Source organism: Apostichopus japonicus, chromosome 17 (assembly GCF_037975245.1).
Source record: "Apostichopus japonicus isolate 1M-3 chromosome 17, ASM3797524v1, whole genome shotgun sequence".
NCBI lineage: Eukaryota > Metazoa > Echinodermata > Holothuroidea > Aspidochirotida > Stichopodidae > Apostichopus > Apostichopus japonicus.
In genome coordinates, this window is record NC_092577.1 from 1312121 (window position 1) to 1331490 (window position 19370).

The window sequence follows — 19370 nt, forward strand, 5'->3', positions numbered from 1 at the left end:
AAACTAGAACACAAGAGATTTATTTGGCTGCAGCGCCCTCAGTGTCCCACTTAATACTGCCAACTTTTGCCTGATTTGAAGTCTCCAGACACTAATGATTTTTATTTGAGTAATTAATAAATAACCAACTTGGGGTATTCTTCCGTAGGTAAAATATTTTCAGGAAGTTTAAAAGGTCACTTTTTCTATAAGGAACAAAATAATCTATTAATGATTTGTTAGTGTTTTGGCTTTAAAAGCCCTTTCAGCTGCTAACCAACTTGGGTGTCATCTTCCATACAACAATATATCAAACCATGATCTTATTTCATAAAATTCAAAATATCAATTTTCTATCAAATGTTTACTAGTGTAAACTTGGGCTTTAAAAGCACTTTCAGCTGCTAACCAACTTGGTGGTCATATTCCATACAACAATATTTCAAACCATGAGGTATTTCATAAAATTCAAAATATTAATTTTCTATGAAATGTTTACTAGTGTTTTGGCTTTAAAAGCACTTTCAGCTGCTAACCAACTTGGTGTCATCTTCCAAACAACAATATTTCGAACCATGATCTTATTTCATAAAATTCAAAATATCAATTTTCTATCAAATGTTTACAAGTGTTTTGGCTTTTAAAGCACTTTCAGCTGCTAACCAACTTGTGGTCATTTTTTTTACAACCATGAACTTATTTCATAAAATTTAAAATATCAATTTTCTATAAAATGTCTACTAGTGTTTGGCTTTAAAAGCACTTTCAGCTGCTAACCAACTTGTGGTCATTTTCCTTACAACCATGAACTTATTTCATAAAATTTAAAATATCAATTTTCTCTAAAATGTTTACTAGTGTTTTGGCTTTAAAAGCACTTTCAGCTGCTAACCAACCTGGGGTCATCTTCCATCCAACAATATTTCAAACCAGGAGCTATGTCATAAATTTAAAAATATCAATTTTCTATAAAATATTAACTAGTGTTTTGGCTTTAAAGCCCTTTCAGCTGCTAACAAACTAAGTTAAAAGTATCAATTTTGCTATAAACTACATGATTTTTACTAGTGTTTGAGCATTAAAAGCCCATCCAGCCCAACTAAACTATTTCAAGAAGTTTAAAAATATCAGCTGCTATAACCGATATGGGTGATCTTAAATACAACAAATATATAAACCAATGTTTTATATTTTCAGATAAACCAGATCTTATCTCATCAAATTCAAAATATCAATTTCCTATAACTTTCAGCTGCTAACCAACTTGGTGTCATCATCCATACAACAATATTTCAAACCATGATCTCATTTCATAAAATTCAAAATATCAATTTTCTATAAAATGTTTACTAGTGTTTTGGCTTTAAAAGCACTTTCAGCTGCTAACCAACTTGGATTCATATTCCATACAACAATATTTCAAACTATGAGGTATTTCATAAAATTCAAAATATTAATTTTCTATGAAATGTTTACTAGTGTTTTGGCTTTAAAAGCACTTTCAGCTGCTAACCGACTTGGTTTCATCTTTAATACATTATTTCAAACTATGATCTCATTTCATAAAATTCAAAATATCAATTTTCTACGAAATGTTTACTAGTGTTTTGGCTTTAAAAGCACTTTCAGCTGCTAACCAACTTGGGGGTCATATTCCATACAACAATATTTCAAACCATGAGGTATTTCATTAAATTAATTTTCTATGAAATGTTTACTAGTGTTTTGGCTTTAAAAGCACTTTCAGCTGCTAACCAACTTGGTGTCATCTTCCAAACAACAATATTTCGCACCATGATCTCATTTCATAAAATTCCAAATATCAATTTTCTATAAAATGTTTACTAGTGTTTTGGCTTTAAAAGCACTTTCAGCTGCTAACCAACTTGGTGTCATCTTCCATACAACAATATTTCGAACCATGATCTTATTTCATAAAATTCAAAATATCAATTTTCTATCAAATGTTTACAAGTGTTTTGGCTTTAAAAGCACTTTCACCTGCTAACCAACTTGGATTCATATTCCATACAACAATATTTCAAACTATGAGGTATTTCATAAAATTCAAAATATTAATTTTCTATGAAATGTTTACTAGTGTTTTGGCTTTAAAAGCACTTTCAGCTGCTAACCAACTTGGGGGTCATATTCCATACAACAATATTTCAAACCATGAGGTATTTCATTAAATTAATTTTCTATGAAATGTTTACTAGTGTTTTGGCTTTAAAAGCACTTTCAGCTGCTAACCAACTTGGTTTCATCTTCAATGCATTATTTCAAACCATGATCTTATTTCATAAAATTCAAAATATCAATTTTCTACGAAATGTTTACTAGTGTTTTGGCTTTAAAAGCACTTTCAGCTGCTAACCAACTTGGGGGTCATATTCCATACAACAATATTTCAAACCATGAGGTATTTCATAAAATTAATTTTCTATGAAATGTTTACTAGTGTTTTGGCTTTAAAAGCACTTTCAGCTGCTAACCAACTTGGTTTCATCTTTAATACATTATTTCAAACCATGATCTTATTTCATACAATTCAAAATATAAATTTTCTATAAAATGTTTACTAGTGACGGTTTGGGCTTAAAAGCACTTTCAGCTGCTAACTTGGGGTCATCTTCCAAACAACAATATTTCAGACCATGATATATTTCATAAAATTCAAAGTATTTATTTTCTATAAATTTTTTACCTAGTGTTTGGCTTTAAAAGCCCTTTCAGCTGCTAACCAACTTGTGGTCACTTTCAAAACAACAATATTTCAAACCATGATCTTATTTCATAAAATTCAAAATAGCAATTTTCTATGAAATGCTTACTAGTGTTTTGGCTTTAAAAGCCCTTTCAGCTGCTAACAAACTAAGTTAAAAGTATCAATTTTGCTATAAACTACATGATTTTTACTAGTGCTTGAGCATTAAGAGCCCATCCAGCCCAACTAAACTATTTCAAGAAGTTTAAAAATATCAGCTGCTAACCGATATGGGTGATCTTAAATACAACAAATATATAAACCAATGTTTTATATTTTCATAGTCTTAAATATCACTTTTTCAGTGAAACACACAATAGTCTTAAGCTTTTGATTGAAGCTAAAACCTCGCTAAAATCTTTCCACAAAAATATAACATAAAATATGTCTGCATAATATTTGAACAAAACAAGATATACTTGTATACAAATACAATATGAGTGAATAATATAGGCCACACCCATTTAAAATTAATACCACCATTTGTAACCCAAAAGGAGAGTTGACATAATGTTGTCACTACTTCTGACAACTTGTCAATTTCTCGAAGACATGTCCAACCTTGAAGAGGGTCACTTCATCGAACATTCTGCCTGTGAAGAGCGCCCCCACTGGGAGACCGTCGACGAAACCGGCGTTAACAGACAGGGCTGGTAGGCCAGTGACGTTGGCTACCATGGTGTTCGATGCCGATGCGAATGCGTTAACCATGTAATCTAGATGGGAAATGTAAGGGAGAACTTAACATTTTAAACAGACCTGCCAGGGTTGAAACACATCATACTTATCAAAGAACAGGGATGTGCCCACGCTGGGCGGCCCCGCCCAGCACTAAAAATTACCGCCAAGCACTGTCTTAAAAATCGTGAATCCAGCCCAGCACAATTATCATCTAAAATCCCAACATTCCTAACATTATATTCAACATAAACTGGGCCACATGTATCCTCGTTTACCCCCATTTGTCAAATTCACGTAAACACAGGTGCGGAGATATGGAGTAGGCGTGGCTTTAATCTGCAGCATGCAGTATCACACTACACTAGCTTTGTATACAACTTGCCCTTGTCAATGTCAGGCTGGCAGTTGTAGCGCGAGTGCACCACGTAGGTAAAAATGTCACCCCTCCCCTTAGAACCCTCCACCAGGACGGCAATCAGTATACCCGGCACTCAGGAAATCCTGGGCACATCCCTGAAGAAGACTGGCTGCAGAATTGTTAACTTGAAAATGAGGGTGTGTGAGGCAGTGACAGAGTTTGCTAGAAGGTAACTATACTAACTATAGGAAGAAAGTATACACATATAAAGAATAACTATTATGAATTTGCAGCAGTCGAAATATTCATAGAATGATACATTAGTTTCAAGTTTCATACTGTATCTGTTGAAATGAAATTATAAAACATAAAATTGCCTGACAACTGACAACCGCATTTTTATTACTAATGGAAATGTGTTCTTGATTTGTCTTTTGCTCTACCAAAAAGTTTTATTCATTTATCAACACTGGACACTTGCAGCAGAGGCAAAAATAGCATTCAAACTGTCGGAGGTGTTCTTTACCCCAATATGGCATCGTCCATGCTACTCTAACAGTCAAGAGCTATATTCAATTGCTCATCGTTGTTAATCGTTGGCATTTAAGTTCCGGCAAAATGTTTGTTTTCCCAACTTAAGCAAGAAATTTAACAGATATTCTGGTGGCAGGCAATCTTACCCTTATCTCAAAGTGGAAAATATTCCAAAATGTTACTTCAAAAACCCCAGCTCAATATCTCGTCCCTGCTTAGAGTTATGTTGATTGTCTACTTTCTGTCTGAGGTTTTCCTCAAACTCCTTTTTTTTTCTTATTTATCCTTTTTTCTTTTTTTTTTCGTAGAACTACTATGTCTTCTGAGATATATGATTTAGATATTAAAAAAATAAAAAATGAAACAAAAGGTTCAGCACAAGAGATGTGATGACATCATTTAACTCTGTTGTTGCCAGATGCAAAATATCACCAACTTTGAAATATTCATATCTTTGCTGCGGTAAAAAATGCTACAAGGCAGTGGTTACGACCTACGGATGGTGATAAATTTGTTCTTAGGAAATCAACTTCAGCCAAGAGAATATACCTTTAAACCAGGGTTGTCCAACCTTTTACAGAGGAGGGCCACATGGAATGATTATGATGAAGGAGGGGGCCGCATGAACCCTACGCTCGATTTTCCGATTTTTTGCCCGAAGCCCAAGGCAACAAAATGTGAGCACTGAGCGTGGAGCGCACTGATTTATTTTCCTTCCTGATAAAACAGATGAATACAGTTCAGCCGCCCCCCTCCCTCCGCTGAGAGAGTGTCACACAAACTGACCTGTATGTAGTTTTTTGGACCCAGAAGGTTCGAATGATTGATTATATAGCTTCAAATTGTTATCAATAAATCTGCTCACTAAAATTTCGCACCGTAGAGCATCTCTGGCAGGCCGGACGCAACCCTGCGGCGGGCCGGACTGTGGCCCGCGGGCCGTAGGTTGGACAACCCTGCTTTAAACCCTTCCAGATTAGAATTCAAAACTTATTAATTACTATTGATTTATTGATTATTGCTTCTGCAGAATCAGGGCAATCTTTCGTGATCGATACTCACCAAAGGTAGACACATCTTTCCCAGGAAGTTTGGCAGCTGTCCATGGAATGGTTGGCATAGCAACCACGTCATATTTCTCCAAGGCCTCTGCATAACCCTTGACAATAAGACGTGTGACATTCTGTCCCTTAGAATAGAAGCGGCCGGGGTAATTTTCCTTCAGGTACTCTCCAAAGAGTAAAGTCATCTATAAAGAAGCAGGAATATCGGTTCATGATGGCGAAACAAGGAATCGGAGAAAGGGCAGTGCAGTTCAATATTGACGACGAAAATGATTAGAATAATACAAGCTACAATGGATGTACAATGGAGTGTAAGTAGAGTATACAGTTCATATGTAATAAAATACTGCTACATTGCCTAGCAACCTTTCCTTCTACCGTTACTCTCACCTCGCTTTCGCATTTTCCCAAATGTCTAATTAAGTTAACAATCTTTGAAAGATGACGACTAATGTACCAGAGCTGCTGACATTGACAAAAACAGCTAAATCTGTTAACCCACAACCCACCCAGGTACCCACCCCCTCCCCTGCCCCCCCCCCCAAAAAAAGAAAGAGAGGGGTAAACCAGAAAGCCAAGAACTAAGCTTAGTGATGCCTTGCCACATCATAAAGGAGTAAATTCATAAAGACATTTGATGTAAGTTTACACCATCGTGGACTTCCAGTAATCAGTAAGACAGTAGCACCTAGGACTATCATATACTATCAGGATCCTAAAGGGAATCCTGAAATTTCAACGAGCAATATATACAGATATGACCTAAATATGACCGGGTAGTATAGTTATATATGTCTTCCAGAAAGTGTCACATCACTACCTACCTTACCAACAACATTTCTGTAAAGGCTCTTTGATTGTACAGTAGGGCAACCTGCTGGAGAGGGAGAGTGAGTCAGGGAGGGAGGGGGGGGGGTGGAGGAACCATCAGTAAAATGACCTCTGACCTCTCTGTATGAAATACATCAGCATACCTTCATGGTGTGAGACAGGTCATTGACACTGGTCTTCATTGATCGTCCTTGGAAGCTGGTCATGCTGGTTGGGTAGAATCCCTTGTACCCGATACCGGTGCCTGCATGATAACAAGGAGAACATAGCAATTAAATAAATGCACCTACAATAAGTAACTGACCCCGGGTACTACTCACTATATTATGGCATATTAGGCTTAATCAATTTGAAGGGCATTTAGGCTTAATCAATTTGAAGGGCATTTAGGCTTAAACAGTTTGAAGGGCATTTAGGCTTAAACAATTTGAAGGGCATTTAGGCTAAATCAATTTGAAGGGCATTTAGGCTTAATCAATTTGAAGGGCATTTAGGCATAATCAATTTGTAGGGCATTTAGGCTTAATCAATTTGAAGGGCATTTAGGCTTAATCAATTTGAAGGGCATTTAGGCTTAATCAATTTGAAGGGCATTTAGGCTTAATCAATTTGAAGGGCATTTAGGCTTAATCAATTTGAAGGGCATTTAGCTGTAATCAATTTGAAGGGCATTTAGGCATAATCAATTTAAAGGGCATTTAGGTATAATCAATTTGAAGGGCATTTCCATTCCCCAACACAATGCATCTTCTTTCCAGAGAGGAACATTTGTAATGAAGGAATGTAAGCGGTCAGCTCAAACAGCTGCTGAATATTCTTTTTTATTTATTATATTGGTGATATTATTTAGGTAATATTATTTAGGTGAAAAGAATAATGTGCACCCATAAACTATACTTTGACTACACATTACCACAAACAATTGGGCCTGACAACTGATGGGTTATTCATGGGCTTGAATATCCAACGTAACATCAATCTGACCATCAAAACAGCTCAAAATCTGACCCACACAGACACTTTAATCAAACAGCTCTGAGCAGTGCCACATGTTCATGAGCATGAATATTCATAGCACTATCAATCCAATCATGGTTAAGTGTAAGCTGCACAAATTACTCTTACACACCCCAGGCCTGCTACAATCATTTTCCTTTTACTGTAACACATTCCCAGTTAAGACTTGTTAGACACATCGCCAAGAGCATTTTGATTACAACTTTGGTAGACTGTCACATTTCTTAGAAAAAAGTTTTGACATTTTTGACAAGTATGATCAGCTGTCTAAGGGGGTACTAAGGGGGCATACGTAACTCACCTACTCTTTACTATGATCAGCTGTCTAAGGGGGTACTAAGGGGGCACACGTAACTCACCTACTCTTTACCATGATCAGCTGTCTAAGGGGTTACTAAGGGGGCACACGTAACTCACCTACTCTTTACTATGATCAGCTGTCTAAGGGGTTACTAAGGGGGCACACGTAACTCACCTACTCTTTACTATGATCAGCTGTCTAAGGGGGTACTAAGGGGCACACATAACTCACCTACTCTTTACTATGATCAGCTGTCTAAGGGGGTACTAAGGGGGCATACGTAACTCACCTGCTCTTTACTATGATCAGCTGTCTAAGGGGGTACTAAGGGGGCATACGTAACTCACCTACTCTTTACTATGATCAGCTGTCTAAGGGGGTACTAAGGGGGCATACGTAACTCACCTACTCTTTACTATGATCAGCTGTCTAAGGGGTTACTAAGGGGGCATACGTAACTCACCTACTCTTTACTATGATCAGCTGTCTAAGGGGGTACTAAGGGGGCATACGTAACTCACCTACTCTTTACTATGATCAGCTGTCTAAGGGGGTACTAAGGGGCACACATAACTCACCTACTCTTTACTATGATCAGCTGTCTAAGGGGGTACTAAGGGGGCATACGTAACTCACCTACTCTTTACTATGATCAGCTGTCTAAGGGGGTACTAAGGGGGCATACGTAAAACTCACCTACTCTTTACTATGATCAGCTGTCTAAGGGGGTACTAAGGGGGCATACGTAACTCACCTACTCTTTACTATGATCAGCTGTCTAAGGGGGTACTAAGGGGGCATACGTAAAACTCACCTACTCTTTACTATGATCAGCTGTCTAAGGGGGTACTAAGGGGGCATACGTAACTCACCTACTCTTTACTACGATCAGCTGTCTAAGGGGTTACTAAGGGGGCATACGTAACTCACCTACTCTTTACTATGATCAGCTGTCTAAGGGGGTACTAAGGGGGCATACGTAACTCACCTACTCTTTACTATGATCAGCTGTCTAAGGGGTTACTAAGGGGGCATACGTAACTCACCTACTCTTTACTATGATCAGCCGTCTAAGGGGGTACTAAGGGGGCATACGTAACTCACCTACTCTTTACTATGATCAGCTGTCTAAGGGGGTACTATGGGGGCATGAGTAACTCACCTACTCTTTACTATGATCAGTTGCATTATCACAGGTTTAATGTAAGTCTCACAGCATGTACCTTATTGATATGATTACAAACAACAGCCTGCAGATTGTAATCAAAGCCTGTACAGTTGTATCGACTAATAAACCTAAGAACTTATATGGACAGTATAATCTTTTATGTACGCAACCTACTGCTCATTAGCCAAATATAATCCCATACACATAATGCATGCTACGCTGCACACCATAGTGTAACAGTTTAGGCACGTTTGAAAAGGTATATCCGAAAGTAAATTAATCTCCATAAACAAAGGAAGGCAAATGTCATTCACATAATGTCCTCCTGATTTAGAACTCTTCCTATGGATATTTGCGAGCAAATGTGTTTATAACTGGGTGAAACTGCGAGCTACATTTGTTCAGTGACATGAATATGGAGTGCCATGAATATGCAGTGACATGGATATTCAGTGACATGAATATTTCAAATCCAATATACTGGCAACCAATGGAGGGTGAATTCTATTCCAGCAATCATAGTCTCTTCCAGGTATAAACCAAAGAACATGCACTCACTCTGTTGCTGTATCATGGTGTTGAATGCCCCTTCCACTCCAAAGCAATTCCAGATACTCGGACCTGAGGATAACAAGGTCAATTTCAAAGTAACAAACTCTTAGGTTTGAGGCCTAGGCATACATGTAAATACTAACATGCACATGCTGACCTTCTGACTATTCACACTGTTTACACCGTTCACTGTGTACACTGTTCACACTGTTTAGGAGGGGCGAAAATTTCACATCAACCATGTTGGGGCAAGATCTCAATACTGGAAACGAACCTATAGAAAACATTCACATTGGTCATTATACCAAAAGGTTGTACCTTTGAAGTTCCTTTGAGTGCTATAAACATTTCTCGCACTCCTTAAACTACCACCGTCCCCCTCCCCCCCGCTCCTTCCATATCATTACAAGATCCACAATTAGTTTAAATACAAAGTGTATGTATGCATGTATGTATGTATGTGTGTATGCGTGTGTGTGTGTGTGTGCGTTTGTTTTGCTATCTGACCGAGGACTTGAACAAAAGAATTTCAGGTCCTCGGTTGTAATTTCTAAAGAATCACCACTTCCTCGGAAGAATTCTATTGTATGGGGTATTGTTAAAGTTAGGGTACGTGGATTTGAACAATGGAAAATACAATGGGGTCCTCGGTCTGCATGAAACACAAACATGTGTGTGTGTGTATGTGTGTGGGTGTTTATGTATCTCTATCTGTATCTTCCCTGTGTCTGTGTGTGTATCTTAATGTATGTCTTACCTTTAGCATGGATAGGAATGGACATCTCCTCCACTGTAGCTCCTGCCTCTGTTAGCTTGGTCACTGTATCCTTTTCCATCTGGTCGACCCTCGGGTCGGCCTGGGGGAGACCGAATCCTTCCTTCAGTAACCCTATCTTCATGCCATTCAGATTGTCCACTTGTAACTGGAAAAATTACATGAAATGAGCAAAAAAGGTTAAGTACATAACAAAAAAAGACATATTTCTATTGAATATTCTGTGTTTGTGTATTCTGTAAATTTCTATAATTAAGTGAAATTCAAAATAATACACACAAAACACATAGATAACACAATATATTTAAAAAAGTGTTACAAATGTTAGTTTGTCCATTTAAAAACAGAGAACTACCTAATTCAATTTTCTTTTTGGGCAAAAAAAAGATAATTTTGTTTTTGCAATTTTGGAATGGTTAGGTGTCTTGCATAATAATGAATTATCGTCCTTTGTGGTTAATAAATTTATTTTGTCTCTTGACATCATAATAATAACAAACTCGTACATCAAAATTTCACTAGTAATAACACCAAGACCGTCGCAAATTGGACCCATACTTATGGAAGGACCTTCAGCCAAAGACTATTAACTATAAATTTAGGTTTTTTTTCTCCTCAGCTTACCTCCTTAGTGTACTCTGGCACTACAATATTTGGAGGTTGTCGAGGATCCATCCCATCATCGTAACCGGCCAGAACCTTTGAAACGTGTAACCAAAGAGAGACATCTCATATTAAACATTAATAATAATGATTTATAACGTACTCATATCCTCCCGGAAGGGAGCTCAAGGCGCGGCAGAGGAATAAGAGAAAGCAAACACGAAAAATGAACAAGAGAACATTGATGAATGCTTGATGCAGAAGATGAGTTTTCAAAACTCTTTTGAACAAAGTGAGGTAAGAGCAACAATTACAAAGCCTAAGTGGAGGAGACACTTCCAAGTGTTCACATTTCTCTTTGGAAAATTCAACCACTAGAGTAGAGCAAAACTGAGTACTTGTCAGTAAAGCCTGGGTGAGGGCAGTCGACGTCTAACACTAGGGTAAAAAACAGTCAAGGAATTATTGTTCGTATTGTACAGCCCACAGTAATGGTCTGTACACCCTTAAAGCATATTTATAATGTTTTGAGTTGATCTTTTGGAATAAATCACAGAACTGTAAACAACTCTGTTTTATCATTCATTTGCTGGTCCGTCCTTCATATTCTCCAAACGATTACAAACCCACACAGACCCGTTAAATCATGGGCAATGGATACAGTTTCCTTTCTTCCGATTCTCGTCAGTCAACTGTTAAGTTCACGATAAAACCTACTACTCTTTACCTCCAGAAACAATGCACAGTCGTTGACTGTCCTGGCCATTGGTCCCAGATGGTCAAGGCATGGTTCGATAGACATCGCACCGGTGTAAGGCACCAATCCGTAGGAGGGCTTCATACCCACGATACCGCACCAGCAGGACGGTAAACGGACCGAACCTCCCTGGTCACCTCCGATGGCCATGTCCACCTCCCCCGAGGCTACCTGATGGAGGAGAGGTCATTCATAGGTCATGTAAACCAACCAAGTCTTTGCATTAGTAAATGGATGCGTTTCTGCAATTAATATAATTTCATACCTGATGGAGGAGAGGTCATGTGATAGGTCATGTAAACCAATCAAATCTTTGCATTAGTAAATGGATGCATTTGTGCAATTCACACAATTTCATACCGTTTCTAAATCATCTGTAATTGCTTTTAAACATTTGAGTGCAGGAGAGCTTTTGTTTTGTAAACGTGTTTCGTTACAAGTAATTTATCCACTGTGTCAAAGGTCGGAAAATGAGGGGCTGCGTCTTCACCGCAGCTAAGCTGCGTAGGATGTAATCTTTTGTTCTCTGCAAACAAATTGGCGCTGTTGGTCTGCAATGAATACCTCTGTAATTGCTTGATATTAATTCACCTATTAATTTTCAAGACTTTGCAGTGGTTTTGGCTTTTCACTTTGATGATGTGCCTTAAAAAGATAGGCACAAGTTCATTTTGATATGTAGACTCATATTTAAAGAACACTGTTTTCTGATCAGAGTTGTATTTTAACACCTCCTCTATTTGTTGAGGAATGGCCCTTTAGTCACAAGAAGCCAACCAATCTAAGTAGCTGGAATACTCAGTCTAACACCGCTTGACCATTAGGTCCTTTAAAAGATATGCACAAATTCATTTTGATATGTAGACTAAAATTTAAAAGAACACTATTCTAAGACCAGGTTGTATTTTTACACCTCCTTTGATTTGTTGAAGAATGACCCTTTAACCACAAGTCAATCAATCAAAGTGGCTGGCATACTGAGTCTAACACCGCTCTACCATTAGGTCATTTCATCAAAAGTAATGTACAAACCTTAATAGGGAGAACAACTCTTGAGAGTGAAAACAAGGTTGTTTACAATGCACTAGAAATTTACAGTCATTAAATGACATATTTCATCCATGAACAACACCGGTGGTACATTGAAACATAAAGATCAAATTGTCATCTTATGTTTTCTCCATTTTCCGTACGCACAGAATCACTTTAAGTCCTACGCTGGGATTTGGAAATTTGAACATATGTACAATCCAATTCAATTATCTGATCTTATTTCCGAGTCTGAGGAAGATGTGCGTTGACGACCATGTACCTACTTATGACTGAGTCCTATGTTTCGAGTAGTACTGCATGTGGAGTGTTAGCTCAGTGGTTTTTTAATCATAAGGTCCCCGGTTCGAGTCACTCCAAGATTAATGTATGCATGTCATCCAGTTACAGAGTTGTTGACAATTGACAATTCATAATCATGGACGTTAAATATGAACGTAAGAGACTGACTTCGGTCAGCTTGCGGCTTTGATTTAGCCAATGAGGCTTCTTCGCGAGTAGGGGTTTAGTCAGGAGGATCTAAAATACATATACATACATGTGCTCATTGCTATCCCTCAAGCTGTACGGTCTTATTGTTGTTATTTCGCATCACTGTAGAGGCACAAATTTGTCGCCATGAATTAATACTGCAGTGTAAGAGTAAGTTGGCCTGACGTTTCGATCCTAGCAGGATCTTCTTCAAAGGCTAAATGACAAGTAACTAACAGAGGGGACAAAAACACACACAGAATACAGACAGGTTAATGAGCAAGGTGAACACAAAGAGATAGATGTAAGGGGATTAGTAGACACCCTTTTGTTACTGTTACTTGTCATTTAGCCTTTGAAGAAGATCCTGCTAGGATCGAAACGTCAGGCCAACATACTTTTACACATTATATTATACAGGCTCTCTAGTGGATTAATACTGTGTAAGAGTAGGAGGGCCTGACGTTTCGATCCTAGCAGGATCTTCCTTCAGAGGCTGAATAAATACTCACCAAGGTACCACTGCCCCCGCTTGATCCACCAGCGCTGTGGAGTGGATTGTGGAAGTTGAGAACCGGGCCTTTGTTGCAGGTGTAAGCATTAGCTGACAGACAGAACCCCTCGCAGGTGCTTTTACCCAAAATACGACCTCCTGTGTTCAGAAAGGCGATAAAACATAAAAAAACGTGGATGCAGGTGAAAGAGAAATGTTTAACATCAGGGGCGGTTAGATCAAGAATGCAGCAATGAAATTAGCTTTCATTAAACTTGGGAGGTTGTCCACTGAACTGTACAGGGCCAAGAATCTGGTTAGGATAAACCGGTGTGGAATAAAAGGGCTTCCACACTAGATGCTCCGTTCTAAATATGTGGGTTTCCAAAACCACAAATTTATCCCTCCAAATTTTTTCATTAACAATCCCGCTGGGTCCTCTGCCTGCAATCAGACCGTGAGTTGGCAAGCATCCCTTGAACATGTCTGCTTGTCTGTTTTCTAGCTATAAAAAGGTTAATGAACTGTCTTTTTTTTTTTTTTTCATGACCCTTCCAGCACCATGAGGTTGTAAAATGCAGGTGTTATATCTAGACTGCACGTGTGTGGGGTTAAAATAACTGGGAGATTTATTGGCTTCACTTTTTGATTGGCTCTTTGATGCAACATGCTAATTAAGAGTTATACATTGAGGGGTGTCTGTATGTTCCACCAATCACCAGTTTGTAAATAACATCCCATCATGGCGGTCTACCTCGGCACTGTTTCAATGAACTTGTCATCTTCACTCATGCTCGCCAGATCTGGATATCTACTTGAATCAAGAGGGTTTCAGTTTGATTGTTACTGTACTATAGTTTAGTGGCTGCATAGTTTATCACTTGATTCAATCTTTTTAATATTTAACTATTATGATTCAACATTAATTTGAGATAAGAAATCAACAAAAAATGACGTGGCACTTTCTGTGGGTTATCTGGAGTGGCCGAGGTTATAAACTATCTAGGCTTGAGAGCCTTAACTCTGAATCAGCCTCCAGGGTAAAATCTGTCACAGGTAACCTCAACCCAAAGCTACCGAGAGTCCCCATCACGTAATAAAACACCCAGGTCTACGGTTTGATCATTGACTAAGTTCCATTCTCCCTCCTGCTATGATTAATATAGCCAAATCACCAAAGCTCGACTGCTGATCAGCCTACCTGCGTCTAAGACCCGCGTTACCACGGTAGCATCAAACTCTGGGATGTAGCCCTCCATGACGGTACAACCATTCATCATCGGGACCCCGGCGACTGCAATGTTGTCCTTGATGGCGACCTTCTTCCCGGCCAGCTTACCAGTCTTGGCGCCCTCAATGTCTGTCTTCCAATACCTGTTGCATGGTACAGAAACACAAATAGTGGTAAAGGTATTCTCTAGGTCCAGCCTATCTAAATATATATATGTATATATATATATATATATATATACATATACATATACATATAAATATACATATATATATATTTATAGTTGATAATCATGCAAGCAACTTTCATACATAGGTCAATTTGTCAGTTTCCAGAAAGTTTTGACCAAACCCAATGAGTATAAATTTAGCTACTAGATGTTCTTCTACCAATAATTTAAACTCTAAATTTCTAGAGGGTATCTTAAGTACAGGATTACATATCAAGTCTAAAATTTGGTCATTCAGACCATTTTCTATTTGCCTCAACATGCATGAGTAAAAATGCTTCTTTTTCTAATCATTCTTCATTGCTTATCATGAAATATTTGGTTTGAGATATGATAATGAACAGAATAAACAGAACCGAATCAAAGAAATACTCCACTCAAGCTTTGTATCTTTCTCTAAGTTAGGCAGGAGGGGAAGGAGCAAGATGGATGGGGCAGGGAAGAGAGGGAGGGGTTGGGGACAGGAGGGGAAGGGAGGAGGGATGGGTACATAAAATATATGCGAGCAGAGTATGGATGTATCCAGACTGTAACAGCTGCATATGTACAATATACACGATAAAACACAATATAAACATACAATATACACATACTGTATGTACAATATACACAATAAACACTTATATACAATATACACATATGTTATTGTAAAATATACACAAACCTGATTAAAATCCTAGTGACAAACTTAAAGGGAGATTCCTGTTGCTTCTTGTGTTAGCTATCCTGGTCATTCTATTTGTAATCTCAAATTGATTATAGTGCTGGAGAACTCCAAATGATGCTATTTTTGATATTTTGCAACTTAAAAACAACAAATGTTGAAGAAGTTTAGATAACAAGTACTGTACGTCATACTCTAAATGTGCCGTACACTAGTATTTTTCGTAATATTGTCTACCAGGAGGGGGGGGGGGGAATAAAGTTCCCTTAGAAATATATGTGTGGTTGCGCTTCTCTTACAGACTTGTGATTTGAGATCAGTATTCAGATTTAAGTTTGTAAGAACTGCAACTTGATGTCCACTCGGTGTTCAAATGTGATCTGACCAGATCATATATAAACCGAATTGGACTATACCCTGCATCAATCACCCCCGCCCCCCCCCCACTCCCCCTCTGCATGCTGTAGTAATTAGGTAGCCACTATACTTACCATCCATTCAGTTTATTCAGTAATGCATGATTTAAGTTTGTAAGAACTGCAACTTGATGTCCACTCGGTGTTCAAATGTGATCTGACCAGATCAGATATGAACCGAATTGGACTATACCCTGCATCAATCACCCCCGCCCCCCCCCACTCCCCCTCTGCATGCTGTAGTAATTAGGTAGCCACTATACTTACCATCCATTCAGTTTATTCAGTAATGCATGATTTAAGTTTGTAAGAACTGCAACTTGATGTCCACTCGGTGTTCAAATGTGATCTGACCAGATCAGATATGAACCGAATTGGACTATACCCTGCATCAATCACCCCCGCCCCCCCTCCCCACTCCCCCTCTGCATGCTGTAGTAATTAGGTAGCCACTATACTTACCATCCATTCAGTTTATTTTCCTCTGGTGCTGGTCTGTACCCTGGTGTCCTCGGGTATTTCACAGGCAATGTTGGTTCAGGCAGCCTATCGACTTCAGATAAGCCATCACAGATGGACTTCATAAACTTTTGGTATTCCCTCAGATCCTCTGACCCTTTGAGCCTCAGTCCCCATCTCTGTGCTATCTCTTCCAGGTGTGACAAAGTAGGTACCTGGATGGAAGGCTCTGAGTATAAATTATCTACAAAGAGACAAACAGCATAGTGTTGAACCAGAATGGAAGACCTTCATACTTGGAGATGAGCACAAAAAAAACTGTTACAAATAAAACTGTTGAAGGTACAAACATTATAATTGTAAAGAATACATTAAAGAAAGTCAAAGGGCTAAATAGAGCCACATCAACGATTTTAATTTATAATCTCGCAGAATAATACTGTTCCCTAAACTAATGAATTCATGCGTAAATACTGGTCCCATTCGGTACTGTAGGTTGTTACCCGCTAAAAAATATGATTTGATTGTTATCGAAGTTGGCAGATTTAGCTTACAAATGCACTTTTAAATTTGAGAAAATGACAAATACCTTCATGGCAAACGAGGAACGGTATTAGTGCCCGCAAGTTTAAGGAACCTTTATGGTACCATAACCTAAAGTGGTGGGGGGAGGGGGGGGATTCTATTGAAAAAAAAAATGCAAACAGGAAACTACATATATCACTCTTGTACCTCTGGGAAAAATGAGTTGATCAGATATTTGAATGAGGTTTGTAATAGCAAGCACGTACAACTAAGCACCCATTAGCAGCTGGGGAAACGATCCACATACTGTACAATTGCTTCCAGGTAAACATGTTTTGAGTACGAGGTGAAGAAACTGTGCTCTCAACATATGACAGTGTTCTCCACAAAAGCTAGAGTTGTGGCAGCTTGTTTGACCAATCCATAAGTAGACATACTACTGTGCAGGGAAATTCAGTTTTTATTGGTCTGTCTCGGATGCCCAAATATGGTTTAGGACAATCAAAATCTGCTTTGTGGGAAATCAATAGGGCGGCTTTATAGTTGTTTATTTTCAAATTCAGATTGTACTGTATAAACTCAAGTATAGCCAAAGAGGTAAAATGATATTTTTATGGGGATCACTCTCCGCCACTCTGGAGAGAAAACTAAAGTAAAGCAAACATAGTTTAGGCCTAGGACTGTGATCCATCAGGGAGAGTTTTATTAATCCAAACCGTAGCTGGTGTTCCATTCACAAAACCTACACATCTCTCCTACAGTGCACATATCAGTGTTCTAATCACCAAACCTACACATCTCTCCTACAGTGTACATATTACTGTTCTATTCACCAAACCTACACATCTCTCCTACAGTGTACATATTACTGTTCTATTCACCAAACCTACACATCTCTCCTACAGTGTACATATTGGTGTTTTGTTCACCAAACCTACACATCTCTCCTACAGTGTACATATTACTGTTCTATTCACCAAACCTACACATCTCTCCTACAGTGTACATATTGGTGTTTTGTTCACCAAACCTACACATCTCTCCTACAGTGTACAAATTGGTGTTTTGTTCACCAAACCTACACATCTCTCCTACAGTGTACATATTGGTGTTTTGTTCACCAAACCTACACATCTCTCCTACAGTGTACATATTTGTGTTCTATATACCAAACCTACACATCTCTCCTACAGTGTACATATTGGTGTTTTGTTCACCAAACCTACACATCTCTCCTACAGTGTACATATTTGTGTTCTATATACCAAACCTACACATCTCTCCTACAGTGTACATATTTGTATTCTATTCACCAAACCTACACATCTCTCCTACAGCGACATTTGGTGTTCTTTTCACCAAACCTACACATCTCTCCTACAGTGTACATATTGGTGTTTCTATTCGCCAAACCTACACATCTCTCCTACAGTGTACAAATTGGTGTTTTGTTCACCAAACCTACACATCTCTCCTACAGTGTACATGTCGGTGTTCTATTCATCAAACCTACACATCTCTCCTACAGTGTACATATATCAGTGTTCTTATCACCAAACCTACACATCTCTCCTACAGTGTACATGTATATCATTGTTCTAATCACCAAACCTACACATCTCTCCTACAGTGTACAAATTGGTGTTTTGTTCACCAAACCTACACATCTCTCCTACTGTGTACATATTGGTGTTTTGTTCACCAAACCTACACATCTCTCCTACAGTGTACATTTCGGTGTTTTGTTCACCAAACCTACACATCTCTCCTACTGTGTACATGTATATCAGTGTTCTAATCACCAAACCTACACATCTCTCCTACAGTGTACAAATTGGTGTTCTATTCACCAAACCTACACATCTCTCCTACAGTGTACATGTATATCAGTGTTCTAATCACCAAACCTACACATCTCTCCTACAGTGTACATGTATATCATTGTTCTAATCACCAAACCTACACATCTCTCCTACAGTGTACATGTATATCATTGTTCTAATCACCAAACCTACACATCTCTCCTACAGTGTACAAATTGGTGTTTTGTTCACCAAACCTACACATCTCTCCTACTGTGTACATATTGGTGTTTTGTTCACCAAACCTACACATCTCTCCTACAGTGTACATTTCGGTGTTTTGTTCACCAAACCTACACATCTCTCCTACTGTGTACATGTATATCAGTGTTCTAATCACCAAACCTACACATCTCTCCTACAGTGTACAAATTGGTGTTCTATTCACCAAACCTACACATCTCTCCTACAGTGTACATGTATATCAGTGTTCTAATCACCAAACCTACACATCTCTCCTACAGTGTACAAATTGGTGTTTTGTTCACCAAACCTACACATCTCTCCTACTGTGTACATATTGGTGTTTTGTTCACCAAACCTACACATCTCTCCTACTGTGTACATATTGGTGTTTTGTTCA

General features: G+C 38.4%; 1 protein-coding gene across 3 annotated transcripts in view; it reads right to left on the reverse strand.

Annotated features, from left to right (window-relative positions):
• Positions 1–135: 135 nt before the first annotated feature.
• LOC139984089 (amidase-like) overlaps positions 136–19370 on the reverse strand; it is a 57044-nt gene continuing 37809 nt past the window's right edge. For 2 of the 3 annotated variants that reach the window (XM_071997796.1, XM_071997795.1), the window contains exons 2-11: positions 16404–16644; positions 14603–14775; positions 13421–13560; positions 11358–11558; positions 10652–10726; positions 10010–10175; positions 9259–9321; positions 6358–6458; positions 5382–5568; positions 136–3462 (exon numbers count right to left, since the gene is read on the reverse strand). In XM_071997796.1, the coding sequence (XP_071853897.1) occupies positions 3266–3462; positions 5382–5568; positions 6358–6458; positions 9259–9321; positions 10010–10175; positions 10652–10726; positions 11358–11558; positions 13421–13560; positions 14603–14775; positions 16404–16525 (1425 nt within the window). In that variant the 5' untranslated portion in view covers positions 16526–16644 and the 3' untranslated portion in view covers positions 136–3265. Of the gene's footprint in view, positions 3463–5381; positions 5569–6357; positions 6459–9258; positions 9322–10009; positions 10176–10651; positions 10727–11357; positions 11559–13420; positions 13561–14602; positions 14776–16016; positions 16028–16403; positions 16645–19370 lie in introns of those variants that run through there. The other variant, XM_071997797.1, reaches the window with a different exon arrangement.